Genomic DNA, 13,496 nt, shown 5'->3' on the forward strand with positions numbered 1-13,496 from the left:
GAGACCCTAAAATAAAAATATAAAGATTTTCAAAACTTTTTAAAAAGAGGCAGAGATGTAGCTCATTGCAAATCCTAAGTTAAAATCCAAGTACTGAAAAAAAAATCAATTCTTTACAAATTCACAGGGCACTTCTACGATAGCATTTGTCCCTCATCTTTCTGATTTTGATGCCATTCTTAAGACCCTTTACAGGATGACAACGACTGAATCCTGGAGGTGGGAAGTATGTGCTGAGGTCAAATGGAAGGATTGGAATCTGAACCTCTGGGCTACATTTCGGGCCCTTTGTACCTCACGTAGGTCGTGAGGGTGAGTCGTGCCTGTCAGCACCGTGCATGTTGCTGTATAGCAGAATGGGAAAATGACAAGCGTAGACATGGAGAGAGTGAGTCAGCTCGTGACAGTGCCAGTGACTGATGAAGGAGGGGTCTTTGCTCTCTGGTCAGCCTGGGAGGAGTGGGGAGATGAAGCGGTTTCCATGAGCGCAGTAGTCCAGACCCATGGGCACCGGCACAGAAGATAAACTTTCTGCTCTGGTGTAGAGAGTATGCTCTGTATTATTATTTTCATTTTCCTGAGTTATGTAAACCAGTGGCTTTTGCCAAGAACTGTCTGTCCTGCAACTCTAAGCTGGTTCTCTCTCATTGGCCAATTTAGTTTCATTTTTATTGGGAGGAGTAACTTTCAAGTTGCAGCACAGCAGTTACTGCTGGTGTCTCTGAGGAGCAAGGTGCCTGGAGTTCAGGGCCTCCACCAGTGACGATGACAGTAGTGGACGAGTTGGTTTTCTTTGTGAATGGCAAAAAGGTAAGCAGAAGTTTACCTTTGGTGTGGAGTCCCTGGTCCGTGGGAGGAGACCTGTGTCCTCTGGAAGAGGAAGTTCTGGTTCTCTCTGGCCTATTCCTTCTTACTTGTTCTCCTTTTCTCTCCCTCAGAGGTGTAGCTACAGTTTGGTGACATCAGGAAAGAAGACCTCCTCATGGCTAGTGTACGGGCAAGACACCCAAGGGGCAAAGGAACGGGAGGGTGGGAGGTGACCAGAGAGCTGCTGTGAGCTGGCTGCCGGCTCTGCTGTTCACACTGGCAGAGTGAAACAGAAAGTTCTAAGTGAGCTGGGAGGCCCTCTGCCACACCTCCACCTCTGTGTTTCATTAACTACATTCCATGCTTTGGTGGCTCTCTTTGCTGAGAGAAGGAGCAGGAATGTGTTTTCTTGCTCATGTCAGATGTGCGCAGCCATTGGTACAGTACTGTGACTGCATTATGTACGTAAGTGTAGCAACCAGTCCCGATTTACCATGAGGGGACATACACTGACACCTTGTGGCAGGCTAGTCTTTTCCACAGACACTCTCCCCTTGTTCTAGACAAACATGCTGTTCATCTTTTGCCCTCGAAGTGTAACTTCATTGGTGCCCAGGGACCTAGGAAAGCTGGCATGGGTGCCACAGTCCTTGGGTGCCACAGGGTGAGAATCTTCACAACTTTAAAGCAGGTGCAGGGGGAGAGAGGTGAGACTGTGACCCTGTCTCCAGCTTCATTTGCCCCTTCTGCACCAAGATGGCTGCGTTGGTTCAGCTCCTGACCTGAGACTGCACCATGTCCTGAAAGAGTAGATGCAGCTGCACATTGCACCCGGCCACGTGTGAATGATGAATGTGTCCAAGGGGTCCCCCAAAAAAGGCCATTGTATTTGCTTTGCTGTACTGGCTTTTTTGCATTGAGTGGAAAAAAATTACTTAAACTCTTGAGATATATTTGAGTGATTAGCAAGAAAATGTCACAAGCCCTTATACATAAGAGCTGTAAAGACTGTTGGATTCAGTTTGGGTGGAGTTACTGATGGGGCACTGGGTTTGACAGCTGTCTCTTGGCATCTGGCACCAAATCAAGAGGTAGGAGAAGCTTTTAAATTGGAGATCGTAAGACTTTGGCACCAACTTTTTCTTCTTTTTTTTAGTGGTAGTTCTAAGGATTTAACCCAGGGCCTTCATACTCAGCTACATCCCAAGCTCCTTTTTCATATTTTATTTTGAGACTCACTAAGTCATTAAGTTGCCCAGGCTGGGCTTGAACTTGTGTTCTCCTGTCATCCTTCCAACATCTTAAACTTCTTCGCACTCAGCAATTATATCAGAGAGATGTAAGAAACAGCTGTTGAATTGTCTTCCTAGAGTTGTTATTTACACAAAGGCATCCTCTCTGGAATTTTTATAGGTGAGGTTTACAGTGAGTAAACCATCGGGTCCAGTGACTTCCGAGGCCAGGTCTTACTCTAAGATTTTATTATTTATTATGAAGTCATTAATTTGTGTGTGAATGTATAAGGTCTTGCTCTTCTTTAAGCATGGCTTGCTGTTATGTTCTGGATCTAGAAAAGATAATTTCAAGGTAAACTGACTTGGTAAAAAATACTTTGCCTTGAATTTTATTTTCACTTTAGGAAAGTGATTTTACAATTTTAGAGGATATTATCACATCAAACAAGCCTTCCTGCTTCTGGAAGCTCCTACTTCTGCCAGTTTCCGTAGATAAAGACTCATGTTTATAATTTATAAAAATAGGACCTCTTGAGACACTGCGGGAAGGTGGACAAGCAATGTCAAGAGGAGTAATGTGAAAGCAATGCTGTAAAAACAGAGCTAAGCAAGGTAATTCTGAGCAAATAAAGGCAGCTGTAAATGTGTTCCCATTTTTATTAAGATGGCTTTGGCATTTTATTACAGGATATTGTGCAAAGAAGTTGCCAAAGAAGTTTTGAAAACTTGGTAACTCATTCTTCATTACAGACTCTTTCTCTCCTTGTTTTGTACCACTGTTAGGACTCTGTCTGCACTAGCTGGGGTCTAGAGAGAGTGTTAAATGGGACACACAAAACCCTGGGGAGCCTTCTGAGGTGGGATGGGCCATGCTGACTATTGCTTCCACGTCTTCTGTTCCAGAGTTGGACCCAAGGGAAAAAGCTGCCCACGATTCTAATGATAGTAGTTTTAGGGCACAAGATTCTAGCTTTGCCGAGTAGTCCCTTTTTTTAGTGGAGATTGTAGCTCCTGGAAGAATCTGGGAGAATTGGGCACGTAGTGTGCATCTGAAGATATCCAGGAGTGATCTTCACAAGATATCAGGCCAGGTATGGTAGTGCACACCTATAATCCTAGCACTCAGGGAGGCTGAGGCAGGAAGACTGCAAGTTTGAACTTAGCCTGGGCAATTTAAGAACTTGGCAAGACCCTATCTAAAAGCAGGAAAAAAAGAGGGGCTGGAGATGTAGCTCAGGGTGAAGGACCTGCATTCTGAAAAACATCACACACACACACACACACACACACACACACACACACACACACGTCAGTCAGAAAGAGCCTCGTGTGGCTTCGGGTGGCTTTTTCTCACTCATTCATTCAGGTCAGTATTTATCAAGCTCCTTCCAAGACCTAAAGCTGTGAGATGGACCCTGGAGGAATACAGTATCTGAGACCAGGCATTTGGTTTTGGAAGCCCGCAGACTAGGTGGACAGGTGAATTATGATTTGGCAAAGTAACATATTCCAACTGTGTTTCACAGAAAGCTAGTCCCAGAAGATACCAGTCTCAAACCTTTGGCACAGTTTCTTTGCATAGTAAGTGCATGATTAATATGGACAGCGTGAATAAATGGATATTAAAAGCCTTGAGAAATCCTAGAATAACAGAAACATAGCTTTAAAAACTTTAGTATTTTAAAATTATTTTAAATTTACAGAGAAGTTTGAGACTACAAAGAAACATTAAATGCCCTTTACTCATATTCACCAACTGTTAACATCTGTCATGTTTGCCTTATGGTTTTCTCTGTCTTTCTGGATATGTATACTGCATACACACATACACACATAGATGTACAGATGTATATCTTTTACGTACATAAATAAGTTTATGTATTTAACAAATATATATAGTATAAAATTTTTTTCCCAAACTATTTCAGAATAAGTTTCAGACATCATGTCCCTTCTCATACTAAGAATAGGGTCATTCTTAGAGCTCATTTATAAACAGTTCATTTGTGAAATTCAGAAAATTTAGCTTTCGTATAACACTATTATCTGTGGATCTTATGCAAAATTATTATAATTTTCTCAGTGATGCCATTTGTCCCCTCCCCTGCCATGTCCTGAATCCAGGTTGGTCACCAAGATTCTTTATTCTCCTTTAACGTGGAGCAGCTCACCGGTTTTCTTGTCTTTTGTGACGTGGATGTTTTTGAAGAAAACAGGCCAGTTATTTTTTAGAATGTCCCTCATTCTGAGTTTGTCTCATGCTTTCTTCCTATAATTAGATTCTCAAGACAGGCAAACCACAGAAGTGGGTCTTTCTCAGTGCATCCTGTCTTGAGACACATATTATCAGCTTTCCCTATTATTTGTGATGTGAACTTTGATTTCTTGGCTAAGGCAGTATCTGTTAAAATTTCTTCACCAGAAGATAACTCTTTTGACTCTTAGAATTAATAATCTGTGAGCAAGTACTTTGAGATTATATGAGTATATTATCCATCAAACATTGACACACCAGTTTGAGCATTCATTGATAATTCTTAACTGGATCAGTTATCATGCTGATTGGAAAGGGCCAGTTGTATCTGTTAGTTGACCTTGGTTAGCTAGGAAGTGCTTTCCTTTTTCTCATTTGTTATTGTCAGTTTGGATTCATGAATCTCACTCCCCACCAGTTCCTTTTTCCGTGGGGAATACTCCTTGGCACTTCCATGAGAGATTGCTTCATGGAGCACACCATGGCGAGCCTGGAGCCATGGTGGAAAGGATACTCTAGGAATTCAAGGGAGGGTGGTTCACACGTGGCCGGGGCAATGTGAAAAGCATTGGGCAGGAAAGTGTTTGGTCTTCTGACAAAGCAAGATGCACGTAGAAGAGCAGTGATGTGCTCAAAGGCACAGGATCTGGGAGGCACAAGGTGTATAAAGACAAGCAAGCAATAAGACAATGCAATATGACAAACTTGGTAGAAAAAAGTAGGAGCCAGGAAGGCTGAAACTGAAGATTGGGAGCAATGGAAAAGTGCCTGGGAAGACAGCCTATGGGACTGTAGGAGGCCACAGAAGGCACTGGGCACGGAACTGATATGATAGGAAGGCCAGGAGGAAGGAACAACATGGGAGGGAGTAGTATGCTAAGATGCCCTTTCTGTCTACAAGTAAGGTGATAAGGACTATTATTACTTTCATTTATGGTTTCTTCTCCAGGAGAGAAGAAGTGGCTCTTCGCGTTAATTTTGTAGCCAGGATATTGAGCAAGCTGGGTTCATGGGGTGTAATCACACAAAAATGTTAATTTTATCTCCCATTTTCTGTTAAGCTCTAGTACAAGGGTAAATGCTGGCAGTTTCATAAATGTTTTCATTACTTGTGGTCAATAAAAAAATCCTGCCATCTGTTTGAGTTGCCAAACCCGTCTTTACTCAGGATGGTGTGTGAGAGGAGCAAGAAGCCTCTCATTTAACCTGCACTGCTGTAAGATGGCTTCCAGCCTTCTGGGCTTTTCAGGCGTTTGGAGCTAGCCCTTTTCTTCCTCTTGCAATGGCTTCAAGGACTCTTCAGGGACCACACGGGAGCATTTGCTTGCCCATCCCGTGACACAAGTGACCCAATTTCCTGGGGCTGGCTGCTCTCTCTCGGCCTCCAGTTCTGGGAGATCTGCTCCACACAGACTCTATTGGAGAGCTCACTATCCCTTCTAGGCAGTCTTTTTGGGACTTATTTAAACACATCCTAATCATCTACCTCACAGATGCCTATTCTAGGTCATTGGCTAACCATATCCTTGGCTTTACCAAAGTCTGGAAGAGCACACCAATCCAGAGCTGCCTCTTCTTCAGTTCAAGGCTGAATGCATCATTGCTAGTTATTAATTGTTTTTTAGTTTTAATTGATTTTATTGGTACATTTTAGGTATATAATATAATGACATTCATTATAGGAAATTTGCACCTTTACATACTCTCTTGGTTCTTATTTTTTCCCCCTTCCCCTGCCCTCCCTTCAACCCTTCCATGTCTCCCTATTTACAAAGACTTTGTTTCCATTTTTTCATTTTCTTATAGTAATTCTATTCCCTTCTTTCCTTTCCCCTACCCCTCCCACTTCCCCTTCCCCTTTGCCTCTTTTCTTCCTATTTCACCTTATCTATTATACCTTTCAGTCGTTATTTACACTTTCAGTTCCTCACAATAGAGAAACTATTCGGTATTTACACGTGTGTTCTATTTATTTCACTTAAGAGTATTGCCTCAATGTGCATCCATTTAGCTATAAATGTCGCTAATTTCTCATTTTTTATGGCTGAGTAGTACCCCATTTTATGAAAAAAACACATTTTCTTTATCCAGTCTCCAGTTGATGGGCAACTGGGCTGCTTCCAAGTTTTACCTATTACAAACTGTGCTGCTATGAACATGGGTGCACATATACCACTGTGGTATGATTCTTTTAATTCTTTGGGGAAGATACCCAGTAGGGAATAGCTGGGTCAAATGGGACTTCGAGTCCTAGTTCTCTGAGGTACCTCCATATCGATTACCACACTGGTTGCACCAGTCTACACTCCCACCAGCAGTGGAGCAGTGTTCTTCTTTTCCCACATCCCCGCCAGCATTTGTTATTGGTTGATTTCATGATAGCAGCCATTCCTTCTGAGGTGAGATGGAATCTCAGTGTTGTTTTCATTTGGATCTCTCAAATTACCAGTTATGTTGGACATTTTTTCATATGTTTATTTGCTGTTTCTACTTCTTTGTCTGAGAAATGTCTGTTCATTGCACATGCCCATTTTTGGATTGGGTCTTTAAATTTGGAAGGTCTGATTTTTTAAAGTTCTTTATAGATTTTAGATAGCAAACCTTTGTCTGAGGAACAGCAGGTGAAAATTTTTTCCCAAATTGTGGGTTGTCTCTTCACACTGTTGGTGATTTCTCTTGCTGTGCAGAAGCTTTTTAATAAGAAGGACATCCCACTTGTTGATTGTTTGTGCTAGTTCATGGGCAACCGAGGTTTTGTTCATAAAAATCTTTTCCTACACCAATGTCTTCAAGAGTTCTAGCTAACCTCTCTTCCAGCCGGATCAGGGTTTCTGTTTTCATATTTAGATCTTTAATCCATTTTGATTTTAGTTTAGTGCATGGTGAGAAATATAGGTGTAGCTTTAATCCTTGGCAAGTTGAAACCCAAGTTTTCTAGCACCATTTATTAAAGAGGCTATCTTTCCTCCAGGAGGGTGTTATATACTTGGTGCATAAATGTTTATGATTGTCATCTCTTCCTCTTGGATTGTGCCCTTTACAAGGATGTAGTGTCCTTCTTTGTCTCTCTTAATCAGTGTTGGTCTGAAATGCACTTGATCTGCAAAGAGGATAGCTACTCCTGCTTTTTTTCGGGTTCCTGTCGCATGGAGTATTGTTTTCCACCCTTTATCTTCCAGTCTGTGAGTTTCTTTTTGAATTAAGTGTGTTTCTTGTATGCAGCATATTGTTGGATCTTGCTTCTTGACCCATTCTGCCAGCCTATTTCTTTTGATTGGTGAATTGAGACCATTAACATTGATGTTTATAACTGATACATATTGACTTATCCTTGTCATGACTTTTTCTTTTTGTTGGATTCTCCTCCTTTGCATTTAATTTCTTGTTGTGGCTGATGGATTCATTCTGCTGGGCTTCCTGGGATTGTGATCCTCATTGTCTTTTCCTAGGATATTTTCTAAAATTTTTTGGAGTGCTGGTTTGGTATTCATGAAGTTCCTCAGGTGCTCTTTGTCATGAAAGTATCTTATTTCTCCCTCAATTTTGAAAGATAGTTTTGTAGGGTATATTAATCTTGGTTGGAGGCTGTTTTCCTTTAGGGATTGAAATATGTCACTCCAAGATCTTCTTGCCCTGAGGGTTTGCATTGAAAAGTCTGCTGTGATTCTGATGGGCTTTCCCCTTTGTATGTGATTTGTTTCTTTTCTCTAACTGCTTGTAGAATTTTGTTCTTCTGTTGGGTTTCTGGAATCTTAACTATTGTGTAAGATATGTGTAGATTTTTTTTGATCAAGGCTAGTTGAAGTCCTATATGCCTCACTTATCTGTATGTCAAGTTCTTTTCCCCTGCTTGGGAAGTTTTCTGCCATTACTTCTGTGAACAGTTTCTTTTATGTTGTCTGCACTCTCTCCTGTTTCTTCATTGACTCCAATCAGTCTTATGTTATTCTTCTTTGCATTGTCTAGCAGCTGCTGAATTGATTTCTCATGGTCCCTTACTGTTTTAAAGAAATTTTTCTTTTCTTGGTCAGTAATTGCAATTTTATCTTCTATATCTGAAAGTCTGTCCTCAGATTGGCTCATTCTGTGGTGTCAACTTTCAATGGAGTTTTTAATCTCCTGGAAATCTGTTTGCATTTGTTTTATGGATTCTATTTGTTTCCTATATTGGGATTCCATCATGCTCCTCAGCTCCTCTATTTTTTTTTTTTTACCTGTGTCCTCTCTAGAGTTATTAATCATGTCTTGAACTATGGGCACAATCTGTGTTTTTAATCTGAGAAATTATTTCTGATTTCATTTTTTCCAGATCCTCTTTCATTGCCAGTTCAGGGAGTCCAGGTGGTTGAGTATCAGATTGTTCCATCTTGTTTCCTTTTGGGGTTACTTTAGGTGATCTGCAAATCTGGTTTTGAGACTTGTTTGCATGTCTTCTCATTTCAACGGGGTGGGGGGAGGATATGTGTGCTGATGGTGACCAGGTGGCTCACCTCCTGGGCACTGGGGGTGGTGGTATGCTGGGCTGGAAGGTTCACCTCCTCTGCCCTGGGGGCAGCTCTGCTCCTTGGCACTGGGGGTGGTCTAAATTTCTGGTACTAGGAATTGAATCCAGGGCCTTCACACTGAGCTACATCACAGCCCTTGATGATGATGATGATGATGATGATGATGATGATGACAGGGTCTCACTAATTTGCCCAGGCTGGGATTGAACTTGTGATCCTTTTGCCTCAGCTTCTCAGAACCCTGGGATTATAGGTGTGTGCCACTACACTCAACTGCTTGTTAATTTTATGTTGAGTCTATTTAGATATGCCAGATGACCATATCTCCAATACTGCAAAGGTGGCATGGTGGCTGTCTATGCAGAACAAAGGACAGCCCTAACTAAGTTTGAGGTGTGAGACAGATACCCCCTTCCCTTCCACTTTAGGAAGCTGTGAGACTCATAGTTCCCTATAAAGAAACTGTTATCACAAATTCTCTCTCTTGATCACCTTGTTAACCTAGACCCTTTCATTCTGGATAATGTGCTTGTAGTGAAATAGGTTTTCACAGATGTCCTTTGACAATTGACCTTCGGGACTAGAGTCTCACTTTGTATACAATCTTTTGTACCTTACTGAACATACTGATGTATCTTTAGCTTGAGGTTTCTCCTTCATTTCTAGCATGTGTTCTTGTTGCTGTCTGTGATTGTGCATCACATACAATACTCTGCTGTGTGCAGTGGCCAAATGACTGGCTCTATAGTCACATGCAGGGTGTAATAGTGTGGACTCAAAGAGACAAAGCCAGTGTTAGTATTTTGACCCTCAGCAGTCAAACTCCCAGGTGGGATCCAGCAGGAGGAATGAAATAACATGCTTGACTTGAAAAGGGGCTTTACTTTGGTCCTCCCAGCACAGCAGGTATAAAACTGAGTGTTCTGTGGGGGTCCAAAGCTGAGCACTAATGTAGAGTATTAAGGATGTGATCATGTATGTAGTCTGGCCTATAGTTCATTCTTATGGAGTCAGCAAGAAAAATACCTTGGTTTTTACAATCTATCTAGCATATTCCAGTTAATGCTACCAATTCTTGGGTGAGAGACTGAAGGGAGAAATCAGCTGCAGAAGGATGGTGAAGTACATCTATATTTTCTTTCTATTTTTGTTAGGTGGTTGAGAAAAATGCAGATCCAGAAACAACGCTTTTGGCCTACCTGAGAAGAAAATGTATCCTGACTCTGGAGTTGGTATGAGGAGAGGAGGTGACAGCGACTCACCCTCTGGACCTTATGTCATTTCCTAGTGACTGGCAGGGCAACCATGAGGAGTGGAGGAAAGAATAGTGGATCAGGAGTCTGATGTTTTAGTGGCAGCTGTGTCACTCAGCGGCAGTCATGGGAGCTCCCTAGGTCTGAAACTCTCAGCTCTCCAATGAGAAGATTGTTCATGATGTTCTTTGAGATTTCTTCCAGATAGGAGTTGAGTAATTCCAAAATCTGATCCCATGCCTGAGAAAGCCCTTGCTAGGTCTGGTGAACTTCACAGTCATTCTCACTGGGAGGAGTGGGCTCTTCCTTGGGTGACATTTGTTTAATGCACAAGTAGACTTCCTGGGGAACATTTCCACCTCTGCTCAGGAAGAGGGAGACAAAGGAAAGAGTATCTGTTGGAAAAGGATACCTGAGGTGGGAATTATGCAGACCCTGGAGTGTATCAAGAGCAGGAGAACCCTTGGGGTGCTACTCTTCACTCAGTGTGAGGAGGACTTCTTTAAAACCCCTGTACCTTGCTCTATCAGAGGATTAAAGTATTGAGACCCTGCTTCAAAGACAACAAAAATAATAATAGGAAGTGATATTTAATGAGCACTTGCTCTGTATGGCCAGAGTTAAAAGTGGTTTGCATAGCTTACCTCACTTAAGCCCCATGGCAATCCTATGGAAGTATGACATTCCTTTTCAACAGAGAAAGCAGTGAGGCCTGGGCATGTGAAGTGACCTGCATTTCATTCATGTGTTCTCAACAAATGGTGGCAGAGCCTGGACTAAAGCCCAGAGTGTGTCGTTAACCTCTCCCCCACACCACGATCTTTCCACTGGTCTGCTGTCAGAACTGTGTCATCCTGACATCAGTCAAGGAACCCCTCTTTCTCCCAGAGAGTTGCCTGGTGGCTCTTTCCAGCAACATATTTGAGGAAAACAAAGAATTGTTCCATACTCACAGAAGTGAGCCTGGAGTCCATAGCCTTAACTCTGGCTGGATCACCTCCCATCAGACAGCTCAGTGTAGGCATGTTGAGAGGCTCACAGATAATGCTGATTCTGCAGCAGAAGATTCAGTAGGTAGGATCAGGAGACTGCAAGGAACTCCACTTCCAGCCCATCTTCCTGGGAGGTCCGGGAAGAGACTGCATTCTCAGGGGTTGTTGAGCCTGACTTTAGCTTTCTTATGGATTCCAGTTTAGTTTTGAAGGCCTAGAAGCCTCAGAAATTCCTTAATAATGACCAGCTTGTTCAAAGGTCAACATTCAAGTGAAATCTAAAGCTGAAAGTTGGCACATAACTAAGGACTGCTCAGAGCTTATCGTGGTCTGTGCTGGGGGATAATCTGTGGGAATTTCCAGTGGGGCAGGACTTTAGCCTTGACTTCTACCCTGGCTTCTAGAAAGATTCTCCAGGCCAGAAGACCTTGCTAGACTTTGGGCTGCCACTACCTGTGTTCTTGTGCCCTGAAAGTGCCTAAAGTGCAGATAGAAGCATATATCCTGCCTAGTGATAAAAATAATTTAGGACATAGAAAGCGCTCACCCTTGTGCTTAGAAAGAGGCAGCATGGAGGAGGAGGGGTGTGCCAGGTCTGGAGCCACATGACCATGTTGGGCTCTGACAGGTATGGCAACCTTTGTGTGATTCATGTTACCTCTTGGGTCTCACAGCTTGTTTTGTCTACTAATCTGTGAGGAAATAGTAGTTCCTGCCTCATCTGTTAACCAAATTGTTTTGAAGATCAGATAGGGATATGGATATAGTAAGTACTTTTCCAGAATGAGATGCTATATTATGGTTTCTTGTTAACTTTATCTTAAAAATGAAGTCAGTGACCTGGTGACAATATCCTCAATTCCCTCCATCTTCAGTATGCAAGTGGAGAGCTTAAAGGCCTATGGACCTGGTGAAAATCAACAAGGCTGCCTGTGTGTACCTGGGAAAGAGAGCACACGATTCTCTGGATTAGTGTACTGGTTGAGCAAAGTATCAGATTCATTTCCATAGGATATGTAAGAATTGGGCCAAATACTTGTCCCTGACCTCAAAAATCTTTATTTTAATTTCCATTTGCATATAACAGGGCTGGATATTCAAAAGCTTCTGTGCCAGCCGTAATTTTGGTTCCCAGGACTTCATCAGCCTGAAAAGTTCAGGGTGAAAAAGCAAGACTTGATAAATCCCGGAAGAGATCACTGCCAGGCCAGAATGGCTTGGCTATATGCCCAGCACCTTGAGCTAAGTCTCTGAGATGCATGACTTACGTGTTCAGTAAGATGCACCTAGAGACATTGACCCCAACAGAGGTGTCTGGGACTGGCGAGCCTGATCTTAGGTCCTAAGGATCCTGCTGGGTGCTGTGGGATGGAACTCTGCTGTCTCACTCTTCCATGAGGAGGAGACAGCCCTGTTCCTGCCTCCCTGTGGTGTAGTGAGGCTTCTCTGAGGAAGGAGGATGTAGGATTAGTACCTCCCATGTTGAAGACAATGAGCCAGTGTGGGAATGGGTGAGTCTACGCTTGCGGCTCTGCCAGGCTTTTCCTTTTCCCTCTCCCTGATTCATGTTCCTTAACTCGTGACCTCCCAGTGGGGCTGAGTGGCACCAAGCTTGGCTGTGGAGAAGGAGGGTGCGGCGCTTGCACAGTGATGATCTCCAAGTATGATAATCTCCAGAACAAGGTCATGTATCCTTTGCCTGTTGCTCGATTGTCCACTTGGGCTAGAATGCAGAGTCAGACTGTGAGTGAGTGTATGGGTGTTTGCTGTATGTGTGTGCACATTTATGTGAGCCTCCAGGCTTCTGAATGGGCTCTGATCTTGGACAAACATTGCAGGATGATGTTTTGTATCTTCCTGGACTCTGAGTGTTGACTGTTTTTAACTGCTGATGAAACGACTGTCTTCAAATTCAAGCTAACATCACATACCATAAAATCCTCCAATAGCTTTGCATGGCACCCAGGACAGAGTCCAACCTTCTTCACAGTGCACCCCCAATTTCTTCTCCAATTTTTTTTCCTATTATGGGGCTATAATTTCTTCTGATGCCCCAGGCCTTCTCATTGCTTGATCTTGGCATAAGCTGTTCCCAAATCTTGAAGGTCTTCTCTTCCAGGACTTCTCCACCTAGCAAACTCTTACTAGCTCTTTAAGACTGCACCAAAACAATACCTCCTCCAGGAAACCTTCCTGGATATCACACCACTCCCACCCCTGCCAAGACTGGATCAGTTGCCCCTCCTGTGCTGGATTCATAGTGTCTTACACTCATCCCTCAGAAACTGTCACCAAAAGATTTTTCAGTTGCATCTTTACACCTCTCCTGTTTTCCTGGTATGACTGGAAGCTGCTTAAGGACAGAAGTTTCATCTTATTCACCTTATTTCCTGAGCCGTAGGCACAGTGCTGGAGTAAGGCCAGTCCTCAGAAACTGATGTAGAGTGTGT

At 42.8% G+C, this 13,496-nt stretch overlaps 1 protein-coding gene across 2 annotated transcripts in view; it reads left to right on the plus strand.

The window, feature by feature from the left end:
- Window positions 1-447: 447 nt before the first annotated feature.
- Window positions 448-13,496, plus strand: part of Xdh (xanthine dehydrogenase) — a 64,572-nt gene continuing 51,523 nt past the window's right edge. The window contains exons 1-4 of one of the 2 annotated variants that reach the window (XM_013070158.3): window positions 681-810; window positions 2,568-2,654; window positions 9,956-10,013; window positions 12,638-12,734. In XM_013070158.3, the coding sequence (XP_012925612.2) occupies window positions 12,697-12,734 (38 nt within the window). In that variant the 5' untranslated portion in view covers window positions 681-810; window positions 2,568-2,654; window positions 9,956-10,013; window positions 12,638-12,696. Of the gene's footprint in view, window positions 811-2,567; window positions 2,655-9,955; window positions 10,014-12,637; window positions 12,735-13,496 lie in introns of both variants that reach the window. The other variant, XM_004839257.4, reaches the window with a different exon arrangement.

This window comes from Heterocephalus glaber, unplaced genomic scaffold (assembly GCF_053883595.1).
Source record: "Heterocephalus glaber isolate CG9 unplaced genomic scaffold, H.glaber_assembly_v1.0 deba00001457, whole genome shotgun sequence".
NCBI lineage: Eukaryota > Metazoa > Chordata > Mammalia > Rodentia > Bathyergidae > Heterocephalus > Heterocephalus glaber.